This window comes from Poecilia mexicana, unplaced genomic scaffold (genome assembly GCF_051168715.1).
Source record: "Poecilia mexicana isolate PSO_F unplaced genomic scaffold, ASM5116871v1 scaffold_21, whole genome shotgun sequence".
In the NCBI taxonomy this organism is placed as follows: Eukaryota; Metazoa; Chordata; class Actinopteri; order Cyprinodontiformes; family Poeciliidae; genus Poecilia; species Poecilia mexicana.
Window position 1 is genome coordinate 2,519,507 of NW_028263390.1, and position 19,798 is coordinate 2,539,304.

The window sequence follows — 19,798 nt, forward strand, 5'->3', positions numbered from 1 at the left end:
AAAACAGAAAAATTGGAACTGTTTGATTGCATCATTATCCCAACATACTGCAAAATCTTTTTTTCTTTATCTGATTTTAAAATCCTTTGTTTGATTGGTCCTATATAAAATACAATTTAAAAAAATTTGAATATTCAGAAAATTAGAAATTGTTGCATTTTAAGACTGGATTTTAGGATATTACTGTTAGCTATAATCATCAAGATTCACAGATATAAACATCTGAAATGTATCATTTTTTTGTTTGATTAATACATATAGCAGACACTTTTTGAATTGAATTACTGAACGTTTTTATGATGGATCTGGAATCTTACAGAAGAATCCCAGGCAGCGCAGGATTTCTCAGGTGTACTGAGCTTTTAAACGGGACTATGCTACACTGTCTGTGCTTTGTGTGTGAAGTACCTGTAGGGCAGCTGTAGGGGAGGGAACATGTTTAACATGAGAAGCATAAGGATTTTGTTTTCTAACCTTGCCTCCTCATCCAGATCAGATCGGCAGGAACCCCGGACTGCAGGCTATTTGGGAGGATGAGAAGCAGAGGAGGAGGGAAAACAACCAGACCTCCCAGATAGAAGCACCAGATTCACAAGGTGAGGAATGCTGCAGTGGGAGCAAAAACATGGTTTTCTAGTGTTATTCTGCATTTGTACTATTTGCTTATTGTCTATTGCTCAGGATTCCCAGTTGGGTTTTCACCTACTTATGAAAATACTTAATTTCAATTTTTTGGCTTAATGTGGTCAGGACATGTTATTGAAAATTATCTGTATTCTACCACTATGCCTCAGTCAGTTCAATTAAAGCTTCAGATTAACAACAGCACCCTATTCTACCACATTAATGCTTTTTTTCTTTCAAAAACAAAAACTAATTGAACATCCAAGCAAGATGACCTTTACGTCTGTGCAATGCTCATAGTACCTGTAAACAATGACGGGCCCATCTCACTGTGCCTGCCTGCAGGCAGCATGTTAAAGTTCCTGGAAGAACAATAAGAAAAAGCCTGAACTACCTGTGGACTGATCAGAAGAAAACATTTTCCAGCATCTTATTTGAGGTTTCCAAATAGGAACTGAACAAACTGTAATATTCCTGTTTTAGTCACAGAAAACCAAAGTGAGCATGTTTGGTCAGAATCAAAAAGCTCAAAGCAGTAAATCAACATAAATACCTATGGCTGCTATCAAACATGATGGTGGTATGACCTTGTTGAGTCCACCATGAACTCCTCTGCTCACAAACTATTTCAAGAATCCAAAGTGAGACTCTAGAAGATGAAGCTGGACCAAAACTGACTTATCATAAACATGGCAGCAAATCTGCAACAGGATTGCTAAAATAAAATAAAAATAAATCAAGCTTATGCCTTGGCCTAGTCAAACACAAGATCTCCACCTGACTGACAGTTTTTAATGATGTAGTTCATTTTTGTTGACATTTTTTTTTAAATAACAAGAAAGTTAGGGCTCCATAGTCGATTGAATTCTGATTCAAGTTTAGGTTTCGGCCTCAAATAACCAGAAAATATAATCAAAAGAAAAAACTTAATTCAAATGTTTGTGGTACATTCAGTAGAAGAGGAAGAGAATGGTGGCTGTGTAGTTTGTGCCAACCTTATCTAGTCCTTTAGAAATAAACGACTACATGTGGTTTAGATAAATTGCGGCTGGAATATTCTTATAATGAACAATCCTCCCTATCAACCTGAAAGGCTTCTGTGGAGATCTGGGCATTTTCTGTGAGCAGACCAAGTGATGGGTGTCAGCTGCCTTGTCTTGTAACCATAAATAAAAAACTCGGTAGACTCAGTAACCTCTCTGCCCCCCGACATGCCCACAAAGGAAGCTCCCATGGAAACCAGGTGATAAATAAACCACAGGCTGCTCTGTTGCTGTGATGAAATCTTTAGTTTTCAGACAAACATCCAAGCTTTTAGGTTTCAGTTCTGATCAGTGATACAGAGAAGAAATACAACTGACCAGGTTTTACCACGGACTGTAGTGTGAAAAGAAACTGTTTAGCTTAGAAAGATCTGCTGTATAGAACTACTGCCAAAGTTCATAATTATTTGTTTCTAACTATTCATAGTCAAATGGATTGAATTCCAGCAGAGAAGTTTGTTCTTTGAAAAACGTCTGTCTCTGTTGCAGATCGGGGCTCGGTCACTTCAACAGAGAGTGAAAAAACCTTCATGAACAGACTGAAGGAGATTCTGAAGGAGAACAAGTTTGATGTGTAAGTTCCTTCACACATTATTTTACTCTGTTAACTAAATAAATGTCTTGGTCTTTGTTTCCTTTTCCCTGAGGAGATCTGCAGCAGATGGAATCGACTTTGATTTAATTATTACAAGCACAAGATCTCAATAAAAAACTCCCTCGAAACATCAAACAATTCCTTTTTGTCCTTAAGTTTTTGTTTTTTTTAACTATAATGAAGCTGTTACATGTCCTTCCTCTTTTTCTTTCCTTCGGCCCTGCCAACTTTCTTCTGAGTGCAGAGCAGGGTTGGAGATGGGAAAGTGAAGTCAGAGCAGATGTTGGAGAAAATGGGATGAAATGAAGTGGCTGAGGTCACCTCCAAGCCCCACCTTCCTCTACAATGTACAGCCTCCAAGTATTTCCTGTTATAAATTCTAGTACAGTTGGCCCTACATCCACACACGCTGCTTTATCAGATCCAGATGGCTTCCATTCACTAACCTCTCATATCTAATATGAGCAGAGGGGAGAGAGAGGGAGCACAGGGGTGGGCCTCCCATCTGAATAGGGTTTTAAGTAAGGAAGTGGAAGCAGGACACGCTCTCTTAGTTAGTCACTCGTGCTGATAATGTTCACACAGTCTGTTACATTTCCTCTCTCTGTTATCTTGTGGTTTCTTCCTGGGACTGGTATTATTTACCTAGAAATTTTATTTTATTAGGTTTTTTTGACCTTGTGGAGCATAGAGTAGTGCAGTGTGGCCCCTCCCCTACCTGTTGCTCTATACTGTTGGTCAGCTGGATGATTTAATGCCCCTCTATTGTCTCATTCTTGCAAGAAAGGCAAACGTAGCCCATTGTAAATATTCCCCTGTCACTGAAAACACAAACATTCCTGATGGGGAAGCTAAAGAAGCTCTCCTCAGTCTTAATTAGGCATCAGGTCTTTCAAAACCAGCCTGGTAAGCAGCAGAGTGCAGGCTTGGTACCAGAGCTAATAGACACCCTAATTAACCTGCCAATACAACTTTGTTATACTAAGCTGCTACTTTGAAACTAATTGGGGTTTTACAAACATAGTTGATTGAGTCTATGTCAATCAAAAACTAAAAGTAACAGAGGACATTGCAATTATAATTATGAATGAATAATGTATTTGAAGCAGTAGAATTTGTTTTTCCAGTTTAAATAAAAGCAATGAATTGATGTTGTACGTTTTGCTGATATATTCTGATATTTTTTAGGGGTTCACTGATTGCAGTTTTCTGGACAATCTTTAAAACACTTGACTTGCCAATTCCAATTTTGTTTCAGAGCAATGGTGGATTTTCACACCATTGCAGAGGTAGATAAAATGGATTTCATAAGTAATTAATATCCAAAATTAAGGAAATCTGAGCTGATTACACTAGAATAATCATTTATTTATCCCACATTGGGGAAATTCCTTTGTTACAGCAGCACACTAACAAAATATAAAATTTTTTAATATAAAAATATCTAAAAACAATATGAACATCAATTTATTGGTGCAGTTGTAGTATTTTTACTCCATCATGCAGTAAGAAATCCTTTTTCAGAAAGGAAAAAGTGAGTGAATGATGATTCCCTTTAGACAGACACTGAGCCCAGTGTAGTTTCTTTCCTTGTCTTGTTTGACATTTTCTGAATTGAATTTGAACATTTTCTAAAATTCCAACATGTCATATGAGTTCCCTCTCTCCCAACCTGTGCTGGAGGGGAGAGGGATGTGTCGTTGTGGTAAAATGTGTTAATCACTGCAGTAATCTCCAGACGCCTGCCAGGGTCCCTCCCCCGTTGCCTCTAAAGTCATTAAGTACCAGACTAATTAAGAGACAGACTCTGGCACATGCACGCCGACTCTCTGGAGCCTTCTCCTCATAACAAAGTCTCTGAATAACAATCAGACTGCGGTACAGTCTCTCAGCCAGCCTAAATCTCTCACACTAGTGTGGAGGCGTCATTAGCATACTTGCATAATATATATATATATATATATATATATATATATATATATATATATATATATATATATATATATATATATATATAATTTTTTTTTTTTTTTTTTTTTTTTTTTTTTTTCCAATAGAAGCAAACCAATGAGAGCTTTTGGTAAAGCTACAATCTGCCATTTTTAGCCAATTCCAATTTCCCCTTAAAAATTATAATCAACAACATACTTTACCATGGATATTCTCAAAAGACTGCTAGCATTTCCAAACTCATTATGTTACATGGACGAGAATTAGGGTCACTGGAAAAAAAGTGACTTGAAGCTCAGAATTATGATTTCAGAAGTCAGAATTGGGGCTGTCAAGAATCAATCCGAAAGTTTAACGCGTTAAAATTACATAGCACAGTTTAATCTTCCCACCTATTCTGACCTGGAACCCTCTCTCCCACGGAGGGTTATCTAGTTCAAAGCAGTGCATGACAAAATGTGAAAGTTTTCTTCTACAGTATCAAATGTTGAACATTTGTCAACTTTCTCAAGTCGCGTCACCAGCCTGAATGTTTACATCTACGGGTACGAGCTTAAAATTTCACATGCATGAATTGCTCCGGTCGCTGGGCTGGATGAGGACAAGCGACTCTCGCCGCGTTCATCCTTTAATCCTTGAAATATTCTTCAGGTGGTAAAAGGCCGACTTTGTAACTGTCTTCATGTGGCTGTGAAGGTTCAGGTCAGAGTTCAGTATTACACCCAGATTTCAGGACTGGCATCTAGTTTCCAGCTGTAATAAGTGAAGCTGTGCGTTGACTCGAGATCGTTCTCTTTAGGTCCAACGATAATAACTTCAGTTTTGTTTCTGTTCGGCTGGAGAAAGTTTTTGCATATTCATGCATTGATTTGTTTTAAACATCTGTTCAGTGCGTGGACAGTTCAGAGTCGCCTGGTGACATCGTAATGTAGAGCTGTGCATCATCTGTGTGGTCATTGTAAATAATTTTATTTCCTGTTACAACCTAAACTAGTGGGAACATGTAGATACTGAATAAGAGGGGCCCCAGGACTGAACCTTGGGGTACCCTATATCCACATATATGCACTTCGATGAGAATGAATGATTTACACAAAGATATGATCAGGTTTTTAAAAAATAAATAAATAAAGCCTACCGGCAGACGGTAACTGGAGCTGGAAATTGATTTTTCCCATTACATCTACAAATCTGTGCATTTGCAAGTTTTACCTGCGAGTGTCAGCCGCCCGCCTTGTTTACATTTCAGTGTTTTCCAGTCTCTTAGTGGTGAGTTGTTGGGCAGGGCAGCAGAGCAGCATGGGTAAAGGAGCGCTTTTGGCAGCTTGTATCTGAGAGCAATCTGGACAGATACAAAAGCCCAGTTGGCCGCCTGCCCGGTTTCCATTCATATTCCCCTCGTCTGCATGCACATTCAAACAACGTAACGTCGCCCACTCATATGCACACACACTCCATCGGACAACAGAAACTCCTCAGAGCTGTGCGGCCCTCCCACTTTAAACAGCACTTCCCCTGATTAAGACTCATAATAAAACATGGCAACAGGAGGCCTGCAAAGGATCACCTTTGAAGGTATAATGCAACAGAGATCAAATATTTATTATGACTTTATCTGTGTACTAGTATTGATTTAACTTTGATCTCACTCTTAGTTTGGAGAAAACATCTTTCAGAGAACGTGCAGCACATATTTCTTTTTTATGGATTGAGTTTCTTGGAAAGAAAAATTTAAAGCTATCAAAATAGCAATATTCAGGTGAGACGTCTCAGAAAGCCGGAACTCTGTATTGGTCAGAGGAAAGTCTGATCACTGCGTCTCTACAACTGAAGCTTCTGTATTGACCTGTTGTTCTCCTAGCTGAGCTTCAATTATTTGAATGTTTTTTGTTTTTTTTCTTCAGGACCCAAGATTTGTTTGTGGATGATGAACAGGAGAGTTTGTCAGCCGAATTCACTCTGCATCCTGACCTCCTGCCCCCTGACTTAGTGCCGTGTACAGCTGCTAACGCCGTAGAGGTGCACAGAGACTCCCAGCCAGGTGAGGCAGGAAACCTTCACAGAACAACGTACAGTTGAATGTACAAAGCTTCCTATTGCAAACATAAATCAAGCTCTTCTCAGATCATTGCTTTACAATAAACACAAGCCTATAAAGATGTCTTCCTTTGACTCATTTCAGTCCAGTTTTGGTTTACTTCAACTATGCTGATTGAAGTTTGGCGGTTTCTGTGTTTTTCTACCTGTTCCTGTGTTCAGACTCGGTGAGGAGTGGTGGAAAAGTCCCAGATGAAGCTGTTGTTGATGAAGAAGCCATCTTAAGTCTTCTGGAAAACAGCCAGACATTTCTCCCTCTCTCACAAACGTCCAACCACTCCACCCTGTTAGGTATAGCATCTAACCCATTACTCATCTTTCTGGTAAAGTCTGCTGTCCTTATCATTTGATATTAAACAGCTGTTTATAAATTCCTTCTGTTGTGGAGGATCTCTGCAGGCTTTAGAAGTAGTTCTGTGTTGTGTTGCTAACACAGATTTTTTCAGATTGGTCCATGATCCCAATTTAGTTCAATGTGTAATTGTATCACAATTCCAATCTAAAAAAATTTCTGAAGAAATTTAAACCGGGCCTGTTGGTTGGAACTCGGCATTCTGAGGCTAAAAATGAGCACCAATGCTAATGTAAGCTACAATGTACTCGATAGCATGTGGAGAGTCACAAGAATGTTGAGTAACACGGACTTTCCACATATCATCTTCCATATCCATGGAAGATGATATGTGGACTCTGGTTTGCGACATGTCAGCTGTTTGTGATTCCCTGAGGGGAATCCGTGCTTTCTGATTGGCTACCTGTCAAATTCAACAGGTTGCGTTCTCTCTTCCAGTCAGGGAGAACCAGTCATAAACTGGCCAAGACAATCCAACATGTTGAATATGCCCAAATTAGATCAGACTGGCCATGACGTTCTACTGACTGGACCCAATCAGTTGTAACACATCACACACACAAGGGGAAAATCGGGGAAAAAGTCTTGTAGTGTGGACAATGGAGGCATTTCAATGCTGTCCTATGCATTTCTGTGGCAGACCCTAATAAAGTGTTGTTCAGTACATTTATGTGTGAAGTGTCCGTCTTCTCGTCTCTGTAGAAAGCAGCCAGGATCATGCCCTCATTGATTTGCTGGCTGGCCTGGAAGACGATGGTTTCCACAGGACTCCACTAATACACAGCTCTCAGCCTCAGTCGCTCCCTGGTGCATCGACCTACAACTGCAACAGTGATGAAGAAGAAGCCGGACCCGAGCTGGAAAAAGAAGAGGCTGAGCTTAGTATGATAATGTCACAGCGGTGGGACAGCGAACATCCTGGGAGAACAAACCCACCGAGGCGAGTTTTTAACTAGAACTCAGAGAGAAAATAATAATTCAAGTCCCGCCTGGACACTTTTATTGGTTCCACTGCAGTTAGAGGCAGGGCTAAGCTGTCTCCTGTTGTTGTTGTTTGCACAGGCCTGGGGTCAGGGAGGCGGAGGACGGCTTCAGCGATGAGCAGCAAGAGTCCTCTGACGAAGACATGGAGTGGAGTGGGACTCACTCTCTGTTTGCTAATCTGTCCATCCCACAGCTGGACGGGGCAGCAGACGAAAGCAGTGGTGAGGCATTTTCTGCTCAGTGCTGGCATATGCTAGTGTCGCCACAAGTATTTGTTTATCCTTCCAAATCATTGGACACAGCGGTTTCAATCGCTTCCACGTCCACAGGTGTCTAAAATCCAGCACCTAGGGATACAGACTGCTTCATCAGACATTTGGGAAAGGAATCCTTGCTCTTAGATCAGTGAAGTCAGACAGGAAACCGTGACATTATATTCCGTTGAGAAATTTCTTGATGAAAATGTCCTTGTGAACTGTTTTCTGGTGTTATAAAATGGAAGCAATAGGGAATAAAAGCAACTTGGCCACCAGGTGGTGGGCCGGGGTAAAATCTAAGGGTGCACCGATAAATCGGCTTAAATTTGGGAGATCTGTGATACCTGAACATGAAGCCGATCTTATCCATCAAACTTAGTGCATAGAGAAAATGTGTAGCTGTATTCCTGCATGCATGTGCTCTAATATCAGAACATTAGATTATTAATGTGGTATTAATTCTGGTCTGTTTTGTCTTTCGGGATATTGTTTTCTTGTTCCAACATAGCAAAAAGAGATTGAGTGCATACAAGAGGGTGAATGTCAGCGCTGAGAACCTCCTCCTGACACTGGTTGATTGGTTCTGATTGAGCAGCGTATTTCTGCAGATGGCAGTAGGACAACATGAAGGAACTTTAGTTTCCCCAAAGATCATGTTCATGTTGTAGTGCAATAATTTAACAAATGTCTAAAACAAATACTTTTTATAAAAGTTACGTCCTTGCAGCGTTAGCACATTTCTAAATTTGTTGTAGCCTCAAAGGAGGGAGCACCATTTTATTGGACTCTATAAATTAAGAATGAGATGTCACTGAAGTCCCTATGAGTGAGGGTAGGTGAGCAAATGATTTTGGCAATATAGTGTATATACAAATCCATTTTCTTTCATTTCATTTCATTGTTGTGCTGCTCATGTCCTGCTATTCCTACCCTTTCTTTTCTCTTCTGTATTCCTAGATTCTTCCTTAACAGACAGTGGCTCCATGTCTCAGTCTTCGCTTACAGTCACAGAGAAGCTGTTGGGGAAAACAAATCCCTGCACTGGAGAGACTGTCCACCTGGAGCCGCCGTCGTCAGCGAAGATCCTGCTTTGCAAACATCCTGAGCACCGGCCAGTCTGTGGGCTGGACACGGAGGAACAACTCAAAAACTCCTTTCAGTTGAAAAGCAGCCCAGACGGCTCCAGTGAATGTTCAGCAGGGTTCAGGGTTAATAAAGAAATCCCATACATCCTGCCAGTGAAGCACCCAATTCCTCGCAAAATAGCCAATCACTCTGAGGTGTCTACTATCTGCATGAACAAGGAGGACATTCGACCGTTGTACACGTATAACAAGAAAAGCTCCAAATCTGTGGAGAAGGCTGATCTGGAAGCCTTCCCTTTTAGCAGTGGAAAGGTGTCAAAAAATAGGAAAAGGTACAGCAGCCTTGAGACTGTAGAAACTAACCGTTTATCCATCTTTCAGAACCACAGCACCATCTCCCTTTGTTACTCAGACCTCAGAGCCTGCTCTGCTAAGACAGAGCTGGAGCTGAGCACTAAGGAGAGAAAAAGCCCAATTCTGAGGAGCCTCACCTCAACGCCATCCCTCATGAAGGAGGGCGAGTTCATCGACCACAGAGAGGAAGAACTGGCCCCAGAGAGTGAGGAAGGAGATGTTGGGGAGCTCAAAATCAGATATGAAGACTACCAGGAAAATAAAACTGAGAGGACTATTGTGGCCCAGCAGGAGGCACATTACAAGTTCTTCCCCAGTGTTATTCTCTCCAACTGTCTCAATAGGAAGAAGACTGGAAATAAAAAGCCAGCTGACACCTGCAGCAAGCCAGAGCTGTCTCCGACTTGCAAGTTGAAGCTGAAACTTCCTAAAAAACGGTTAGGAATGACGGGGCACAGGAACAAAGCAGGAACAACTCAAAGCCCGATCTCTGACAGTCCAGTTTGCACAGGCCTCTGTTCAGAAACATCTGCTTGCAACCAGACTTCAGACACAGAAGGATCAGTTTCAGAGGATCAACCAAAACCACAGGCAGAAGTAAATGAAGGCGAGCCAAATGAAGAAGTTGAGCCAGCTATAAATGAAGAGTTGGACAGTGAGGAAAAGACAGTCGATGAGCAGATAGAACCAGTGTCAGAGGCTGTTGTCTCCAACACCACCATTACTTCCTCTCTTTGTGAAGAAGCCAAAGATGTAACTGAGGATCAGTTGAGCCTTGGTCCAGATGTATCTGCGAAAGTTAGCTGTACTAAACCATCAGCTCTGCCGGGGAGTAAATACACACTGAGGGCTAAACGGAAACAGAACTTTGATGGTACTGATGAAGATCAGCCAGGTTCCAGTCGTTATAAAAACTCCAGCAAGTTTCCCAGGGGCCAGGAGACCAAATACCAGAAAAGACGCAAGAAAGAACCTCCCGTAATTATTAAGTACATCATAATCAACAGGTTCAAAGGTCAGAAAAACATGTTGGTGAAGATGTCCAAAGTGAATGCAGACGAACAGCTGGTTATGTTGACTGCAGATAAAGTGGAACATTACAATAAACTGGCTCCTCTCAAGAGCTTCTGGCCTAAAGTGCCAGAGTCCACTGCCGTCAGGTTTCCCGTCAAAGAGCCCAAAGCCAAAAAATCGCCCAAGCGAAAAGCTAGGGTCAGCAACACAGGCAAGAAGACGATCAACATCTCTCCCAAAAAGCCTCTCGTCAGACGAGGGCAAAGGATGAAGAGGAGCACAGGCTGTCAGAGACGCCCACTTCTGCCCTCTCTGCCCCCCCCTAGGCCATGTTACTGTGAGCTAGCAGATGACTTTGAGAAAGAGTACACGGATGTCATGGTAGAACTTGGCTATCTTTCTGATAGATCCCCAAGCCCAACAGAAACAACGCCCCCGCGTTGTTGGTCCCCAAGTGACCCTTTTCTATACAGTTCAGAACAGCTGATAAATCCACTCAGTGATCCTTGCCTTAGCTCTGCATCACTAAATCCATGCACAAAGTCTGTGACTAAAAGAGCCCAAAGGAGAAGTCGACCAGCCAAACCTAAGAAGTCCACGGAGTCTAAGAGAAAAGTAAACATGTCCGCTGCTAAGCCCTCAGAGGTACAAGAGCCCAAACAGGATAAAGCAAGGAGAGGTGTTGCTTCTGCTGCAAGGCAAAGAAAGAAAGCTAGCAATGCAGCTGAAAGTCCCGCAATATCTCTACAACCCAGAAGGTCCCGCAAAAAGAAAACCGACAAACCTAAAAGTGATGATTTATGCAAAGAAGACTCCCAGCTGCTTTTCTCTGATGGCGGGTTGGCTCCATCAGATAGTTCCTCTCAAGACATCACCTCCTTTCAGCAGTCGTTAGGCACCTATGGCACCGGTCAGAGCAGGTCCTCGGCTTCAGACACATCGATGCCCACCTCAGCTCGCTTTATTGAACCAAAGGCTGAGGCCTACGAGACCTCAATCATGCAAGTTAACCAAAACATGCTGGCACCTGTTGAGATGAAGCAGCAGGGTTGTCAGACCACTGTGGTAAAGGTAGAATCTTGTCCAGAAGATTGCATTGCCCCTCAGCCGCCAGCAGAGACAAGTAATGATGTCCAGAAAGACAAAGGTTGTCCCCCTTCAGCTCCTAAAAACGGAGAGACACCAGCTCTCACTGAGACTCCGTCTGGCTTGGCTGTCCTTAAGCAGCTCCTCCAGAAGAGGCAGCAGGGACAGGCCCTTCCTCTACAAGCAGTTGGAACAGACAGACATGCCGCTGCCATAGCGCAGGCCGCAGTGCTGCTAAATCCCTCCACGAAACACACTAAGCCCATTAGAACCCCTTCCACTGCTCCTCGGAAATCCCGGGTCCCAAAGTCTACCGCTCCTAAGGAGAAGAAGCCCAGAAACAGGAAAAGCAGGACCAGCAGTACTCAACCAGACCAATCAGTGAAGCAGGTTGGCAGTATGTCTGATGACTGCCTTCTCTTCTCCTCTGCACCGAGTCTCGCCAGCTGCAACTTCATAGAGGACAGCTTGTCCCCAGAGCTCCCACAGGACTACACTTTCGATATAAACACTATTCACCAAGCAGAGTTCTCCAGTCCCTACAGCGGCAATCAGTTTGTTTTAACCGATAAAAACCTGCCTGTCAAGTTCCTCAGTGACATCTGCCATGAACCTCCATCTGCTCAGGCGCAGAGCTTGGAAGGTCTTCCTCAGAGTCAGACCGAGAGAGACTCTGATGTGTGCAAAGTCAGGCCTGCCAGCCCTGAACTCTTTGACAGGTCTGGGAATGGAGAGCCCTCAACAAACCTTGCTCAGCTTCAATCTGAGAAGCACAGACCAGAAAGACAAAGAGAGTGGGACCTTTCTTTCTGTAAATCCCATACCCTCAGCCCTTTTCAAGACTTCCACTGTGAGAGAAAGGAGTTCCTCTTCTCAGCCTTTGACCCGATCATACCTTTGTCTCTAAGCTCTGTGTCGTTTGTCGACCAGGAGGGCTCACCGACTAGCGAACTTCACGAGAGCATCGATGGACTTACGTCCACCACACCCAGCAGCTCCCCTCACTCAATCAGTTCTCTGTCACATGTGAGAGCAAGCCAGCTTCAGCGGGGCGCCGGAGGTGGAGCCCATGTCCTCAAGCCTCTCATGTCCCCTCCGAGTCGGGACGAGATCCTCAGCACTCTGATGGACCTGGAGATGTCAGAAGCCACGTTCCAGGAGCCCTTCTGCAGCGATCCATCTGACATCCCAAACAAGCCAATGTAAGATCACACTTTCTCACCTCATGTTGTTCTTTTGAAGCTTAGAGTTAGCAGTTTGTTCCTGCAGGTATTTAGATATGCTTATTTAACAGTGGAACTGGTTAAAACACTAGAATGGCACAGATCAGCCGACTGGTCAAGAAGAATAGATTTGAATCTGGTTTAATACAGTAAAGATGGCAAATATCACTACTTTTCTTCATGCTGACTGCAGAATTTTTGGCTTTAAGCTTTAATAGTAGTGTGTTAATAAAATGTGATTTTAGTGGAAGTCAGTATAATATTTTAGTGTCCAGTGGGAGTATCTGCTGCTGGATAAAAGTATTAATGCACTCAGTTCTGTATCAAGACTCTAATCATCCACTAAGTCTATAGTTCATGGAGAACTCTGTTTTTTGTTTTTTTTTGTAATAAACGACTAGGAAGTCAGATAATCAATTTGGTATTTGAAGTGCTACAGGATTCTTACACAGTCTGATAGATTGAATTATTTTAAAGGAGTCAAATAAGTGTGGGGAAAAGAAATAAGATCATGAAAAAATATTTTTATCTTCAGGCTCTATTCTGTGAAATGTCTGAAAGTTCTCCTTTCTTTTTTTTATTTTTTTTCTTCCATGTGTCGTCTTCCTTGTATACCTTCTTCTCTTGAATCTACATTTCCTTCCTCCCTTTCTCAATTATGTCCTTCCAATTTTCCTTCCTCCCTTCTTTCTTTCATTTTTTTTCTTCCATCTTCTCTTCTCTTCCTTCCGTCTCTTGATAGTTTAGTCTGGAGTTTTTAGTGAAATAATGTGTTGGAAGCCCAGGCTTAAAATCCTGATTGAATGTTTGATGGTTCTAAGCAGTTACAGAGTTGTTGATTAGATTTATGTCAAACAGGAAGAATAAATGTTGTGATGATTTAATAGTTTTATCAAAATGTACTTTCTTTTCCCCACCAATGGGTTAGAACATCCAAATTGCTTTATTGAAGTATAAAAGACATGTAAACATAAAAGAATTTGAAATTCAAAAGCAGTTCTTTTAGATTGTTTTAGAGATTTGTGCCACACAGCTAAAATTATCACCATAAAATAAAATCTGAAATGATGTGTAAGAGGAAGTTCATAAGTTTTATTAAATCACTGCACATGAAATAACTGCTTTTTAAACGGATGATTGTCATTACTCTCCTGTTGTATCAAAGCCAATGTAAATGTTAAATTTGACACATTCCTGACTATTTTTTTTTTAGATTTCAGCAGCAGATGGAATCATTTTCCTCTGCAGTCTTATTGCAAATATTTTTGTGACTAAGTATTTGTCTCAGGGTCATTTACTCTGCTTACTTTGGACACTAATACAAACACAATATAATATCTAACTAAAAGATATATTATGATAAATACAGTCCTGTTGAGGAGAGTATTACTGACCACACAAATGAAGGATCCAGTTCTCCTGTCCTGATCTGTGGTTCTTCCTGTTGTCTGGTGTCATTTAGATGATTTCTCTTCTTTCCTGCTGTCTTCCAGGGAGGTTGGGGGCCGTAAGCTCACCTTGGGAACCAGATTAGTGAGGGAGCTCCAAGAGTTTGGAGGAGACCTGTCTTTGGAGGGCCTCCATTTCTGGAAGACCGCCTTCTCCGTCATGACGCACCCTGCCACCACTATCACCTCCTCTCAGGGAGCGGAGGTCGAGCAGACAAAAGAAGAAAAGACGGGGCTTCTCACATCCTCAGCCAGCGACAAGAAGGTCGTCCTTCTGCCCTGCAGGAACCCACCGAGCCACGAGCGCGTGCAGCTGTGGCTGGAAGCCAGGAAGCAGTACAACAGCCTGCAGAAAGAGAGGAGGGAGCCGGGGAAGGAGCGGGAGGGGGCAGATGTGGAGCAGGAGAACCCTGACAGAACCAAGCTGCCAGATGTTTCCAGATGCATTTCAGTTAATGTCGAACACTGTGGGAACACTTCCAGTGTGAGAACTCGCAGGAGAAAGAAGCTCAGCCTGTCCTTAGCCTTGTCTCCTCTGGTGGACACATGTCCTCAGTCCAACACCGCAGCACTGAGTCCGGTTTCAGATGAGAGCACTGTGAGCCCCCAGCCTGAGAAACAGGAGGACGCCTCCAACATGACGTCTCCAGAATCCCCAGAGCTGCCTCCGTGGCAGGAGTCTCACCAGCTGAGCCCATTGGCTCCTGAGCGACTCGGCAGCAAGAACTCACCAGAACCACCATCACCCAGGCTCCCCGATTCACAGGAGAGATTTGGAACGGACCAGTCTCCCTCCCCTTTCCATGGTGCAGACAGGAACGGTGGCAGCAGTCCACACCGCCTACACACCACCCCCTTCTTAAGGAAAAGGCGGAGGAGCACGGAAGATCTGGACCCAGTCTGCAGCACGCCCATAAGTGATAGTAAGTTTCACCAGCAGGGCTCAGTAGAGAGTGTTCATATTCATATTGCATATCTGAACAAACAGACGTTGAATTATTAGTTACTTTCTGATTGAAAGCAATAGAAATATATAGAACTTATTAACTTGTGGTGGGACTAATTTACTAATTAATTACAAGGTTTGTAATTAATTAGTCACAATTTAACCAAAAACCATATATTGACCAAATAAGCAACCATTTTCATTCAAAAGCCTTTTTTTGCTGCTAAATTACTGAATAAGTAGACCTGAGCTCAACATCAAAGATATTTATTGTTTTTAATCTGTTATTCAGGTTCTTCAACCATCAGATTAATGCAGTGTTGTAAAATAACATATTTTGAATGCCACAATAACCAATGTTATATCTAGTTTAAATGGTTCTAATCTATTATAACTCAAAACTGTGCAATATTTCAAATGGAAATTAATTGGACTGTCTAAATGTGTGTAGCTGCCTGATGCAGCTTCCTTTTAGTGAACGTTTGATCATTATTAGCAAAGGATTCATCTGCAGCTAAAAATATTTCACCATGTGAAAAGCTCAGCCCGTTCTGCTGGACCTAACATCAATAAAGTATAGAGCTGATTGCTTTATTTATTTTTTATTATTAATAACTGGATAACAAAAGAAGTTTCATACATTCTTACGGAAATTGAACCAGGTGGAACTAAAAATGCCATTTATGTTTTTCTGGGTTGAGCATATTTGCAGAAAAATAATGTTTTACATCTTAAATGAAAAATTTCTATTTTTTGAGCAGTTTATTGTGTAATTACTACTCTGATGGTGTTCTCTGAGCTAATGGCCTGCTTTTGACTTCATGCACTCCAGTTAACAATTAGTTTATTATTAAATTACTTGACAATTATTTCAATAAACCATTAACCATTTTTACCCACGCATGGTTAATACATACTGATGTATTTTGCTTAATGCCATTTTCAGTTTTTAAAAGTGGCTGTTAAAAAAGTTACTATTTAAAGACTTGTTTATTTTGTCTTCTGTTTTTTTCTTTAAGAAGCATTAAAAACCCTGTTTCCTCAGCACATCTGGGCTTATTAAGCTTGTTTACAATTTGGGAAACAGTGTCCAGCTGCTGATAATCAATCAGCAGGACAAGTTAGGTTTTTGTCCCTTTGAACATAAAGGTTGTAAATGTGTAAACATAAATGAGTCTAACCCAGTGGCTCCTGCTGTTAACTGAGCTCCTGTCCTGATCTTTCCCTGCTGCAGAGGATCCTGTTTCTCAGAGAAGAAGAAGCCAGACCGATCCTTTGAGGAGAGTATTACTGACCACACAAATGAAGGTTAGAACTTACCCCCGTCTGTGTGATTTCCAGTTTACAGTTCAGTGTTTGACTGCAGTCTTATCTTTTACTTTAACAGGGCTGAAGCGTCATGTTGTGTGATTGACCTGTTGTCGGGGTCTTGGCAGTGATTTTTATGCTCTCTCTTTTCTCCACAGAACCAGTTTGCTGCTATAAATGTGCCAAAGAAAGAACAGTCTCAGATTGAAGGGCCAAGTATTGCCAACTCATACGGCTTCAAGGTCAGCATGCAGAATCTGCAGGATGCCAAAGCTCTGCATGAGGTGAGCCGCTCCGCAGGACAGGTTGGGACCAGCAGCTGCTGTGCTCCGGTCCGGGTCCACACCTCACTCATGTGACACATGAAGTAATTAGATAAGTAGATTCAAAAGTTTAATTAGGATCAATCAAAACAAAAGTCTTGTTGATTTTTTTTTTTTTTTGTATCATCCAATTTATTTCAAATGATTTCAGTTCAATCAAATGGTCAGGTTCAGCACCAACTCCATGCAAATCAATATTAGTTACAGCACAACACATTCACATTCAGTTGATGATGTAATGACTAAAAAGTTGACTTGTTGCTTTTTACATTTTTGTCCAGCAGGAACACGTAAAATGCTGCAAGTCGATGACTCGATGCAATCTGCTGGGTTCCCTTAGAAACCTTTAATCTACTGTGAATCATTAGTTGAGCATACTGCACTGTTTGATAGCTAGCATAAGTTGGAACGGATGTTGAATTGAAATGATATTTTTGGTAAAATGTCTTGACATTTGTTGTGAACTAGTGCTGTAGAAATAAATAAACTGAATTTTGTCTCCATATTTCTGTTTCTGCAAGCTCCATATTTAGCTTACAGTGCAGTTTGTTTTGACTCTTCAGGTCCAGCACCTTACGTTAATGGGAATGGAGCTCCATGCTAGAAGCCGCCGGGACCTGGAACCTGACCCGGAGTTTGACCCAATATGTGCCTTATTCTACTGCTTCAGCTCCGACGCGCCGCTGCAGGGCGGAGACAGAACTCAGCTGACTGGTGCCATCATGGTGGACAAAGACCATAAAAGCTGTGGTCAAGGTGAAGTCCTTCTACGTGTTGGTATAGATATAATTATTGAGAATGCACAACCACTAATTAAAATGTACAAGCAGTGCACAACAGTACGTTCCATTTTTCATTGAAAAACGGAAACTACAAAACTAAAACCCCACCAATCACACCCACTCTCTCTATTCAATAGTAGATACAGTAAAAAATATATTTAGCAATTACATTGGACATTTTGAAGTCCATTAATAAGGAAAAAATATATAATAATAACAATAATGAAAATAATTACAGTTGAGCAGTGTGAACTAATCACCAAATCCAATGGAAAACTTTTGTTCTGTTTTATACTTTATTTTGTCACCTTCTTAAAACAATGACTTGTTAGTTTTTTGGGTCATATTGAAATACCACAAACAATTCATGCATTGAACACAGTAGTAATGGAACTGAATTTAACAAATTGGCAAGTCTAAACATCTGGGTTTTTAGTTTAGAAACTCAGCGTTTCCGGACGTTTGTTCCAGATTTGTGGTGCATAGAAGGTGAATGCTGCTTCTAAAACATACAGAATACAGTCAACACTATGCTAATCATTTTCACTTGTATTAAAAGTAACATCTTATTCATTCTATGGTGGAGTGGCAATGAAATATACATTGTCTGAATTCTGAGGATGTATTTTGTTACTGCCCCCTACTGGTGCTTTTGTTCCTTCAATCTGTTGATGTGCTCTGTTTGCTTTGGACCTGGACCACGCTGTTTTGCACTGGACCACTGTAGTCAGTAGTCCAGGTGTTACTGTGTGATCTCAGTGTTTCAGTCATGTCTGTGAACCTGGGCTGATGCAGCTGTTGGGATCCGTCTGCAGGTCCCAGATCGACGGCACCGCTGCTGGTCAGGTCAGGAGTCTCTGGGCTACAAGTTACCTACGCCAGGGAGGAGAAGATGCTGTTTCAGGAGCTCATCGCCATCATGAGAAGGTGTGTGTTCTCTCACTGACTGGAGACGGTTTGTGCTACAGTCCTATCAGAGTGAACCATTCAGGTGGAGGAGGGTTGTTGATCCTGCTTTCAGTCTGCATGCTGTTCCTCCAGGTTTGACCCAGACATCCTGCTGGGATACGAGGTGCAGATGCATTCATGGGGCTTCCTTCTACAGCGCGCCGCTGCACTAGGAGTGGACCTCTGCCAGCAGCTGTCACGGATCCCAGGTACCTCCAGGACTCACCTCGGTCGTTCAGGCTCAGGCTGCTCCAGTTTCTGAAAAAAATCAATACTTTTATGATTTGAGGCTTTCACAGGTCAGAGAAATAAACTCATAATCTGCCTATCAAGAAACATGCTTGCTAACATGTCCATTATTCTTTTTTGTTTCCACTATTAAAGCTCCAGTATATAACTTTTATAAAAAAAATATATATTTTTTTACATATTTGTTGAAACTGTTACTTTGTCGAGACAGTATGAGACAGATAATCTGTTAAATTCACATTCAAAAATACTTTGTTAATCCCAAACCGAAATTAAATAAATTAAAAATCAAGCTCTTCTCTCAGTGCTCCAACTGCTAACTAGAAACAACCAATTAGAGCGAGGAGGCGGGTCTTAGAGCTGTCAATCACCCTCGCATGTGCCTGCTTTGCTACAGCTTCTTCCTGATAACATGCTGTTCTGAATGCTAGGCTAGTTAGCGTGGCCACCAGTAATGCCAGATAAACAGTTTTTTTCCCCATAACAATAAGTTGTTCATTCACCATTAGCACATTGAACAGCACATGCAAGGTTAATTGACACCACTAAGCCCCTCCTCCTGGCTCTGATTGGTTGTTTTTGGAGCAGTGCACTTCTTCAGATGACCATAGCAGCTCAGGGAGGAGGATGAGGAGGAGATTGATTTTTTTCACAAATTATCTCTCTCATATTGTACTGGCATGACATGGTGACGGTTTTAACAAATATGTCAAACATATTTTTTATAAAAATTACATACTGCAGCTTTAAATCACAGCATCAATTATAGATGTCTCCTCTGATAATAAACACAATGCATTCAGGGGCCTCTTAGTTCCAGAACATAATTTACTAGAACCTTTCCTCAGTGGAACCATTTCCACTTCTGGGTGCTGCTGGGTTTGTAAGTTGCGACACTGAGCGTGGTCATTTCTGCTGCTGCAGGTGTTTCTGCTTTGGAAAAGAATTACAGCCACTAAACCTATTACATTGTTAAATATATGGAAGGAATACTGCAGTGATATGGAGGGTCCCCAATTCTGGATAGAAACTGATCTCAGAATTTTACAGAGCAGTCACAGTTTATTAGAGCTTATAAACTGTGTGATTGTAATTGATTTAAAAAATTGTGACAACTTATTCAGGCATCA

The 19,798-nt window shown here is 41.7% G+C and overlaps 1 protein-coding gene across 1 annotated transcript in view; it reads left to right on the forward strand.

The window, feature by feature from the left end:
* The window catches only part of rev3l (REV3 like, DNA directed polymerase zeta catalytic subunit), a 55,480-nt gene that overhangs the window by 25,130 nt on the left and 10,552 nt on the right, over window positions 1-19,798 (forward strand). The window contains exons 7-19 of the mRNA XM_088002289.1: window positions 492-596; window positions 2,157-2,241; window positions 6,117-6,253; window positions 6,472-6,600; window positions 7,364-7,601; window positions 7,724-7,866; window positions 8,860-12,643; window positions 14,158-15,035; window positions 16,293-16,366; window positions 16,525-16,650; window positions 17,253-17,445; window positions 18,287-18,398; window positions 18,513-18,628. Coding sequence (XP_087858415.1) covers window positions 492-596; window positions 2,157-2,241; window positions 6,117-6,253; window positions 6,472-6,600; window positions 7,364-7,601; window positions 7,724-7,866; window positions 8,860-12,643; window positions 14,158-15,035; window positions 16,293-16,366; window positions 16,525-16,650; window positions 17,253-17,445; window positions 18,287-18,398; window positions 18,513-18,628 — 6,120 coding nt within the window. The remainder of the gene's footprint in view (window positions 1-491; window positions 597-2,156; window positions 2,242-6,116; window positions 6,254-6,471; window positions 6,601-7,363; window positions 7,602-7,723; window positions 7,867-8,859; window positions 12,644-14,157; window positions 15,036-16,292; window positions 16,367-16,524; window positions 16,651-17,252; window positions 17,446-18,286; window positions 18,399-18,512; window positions 18,629-19,798) is intronic.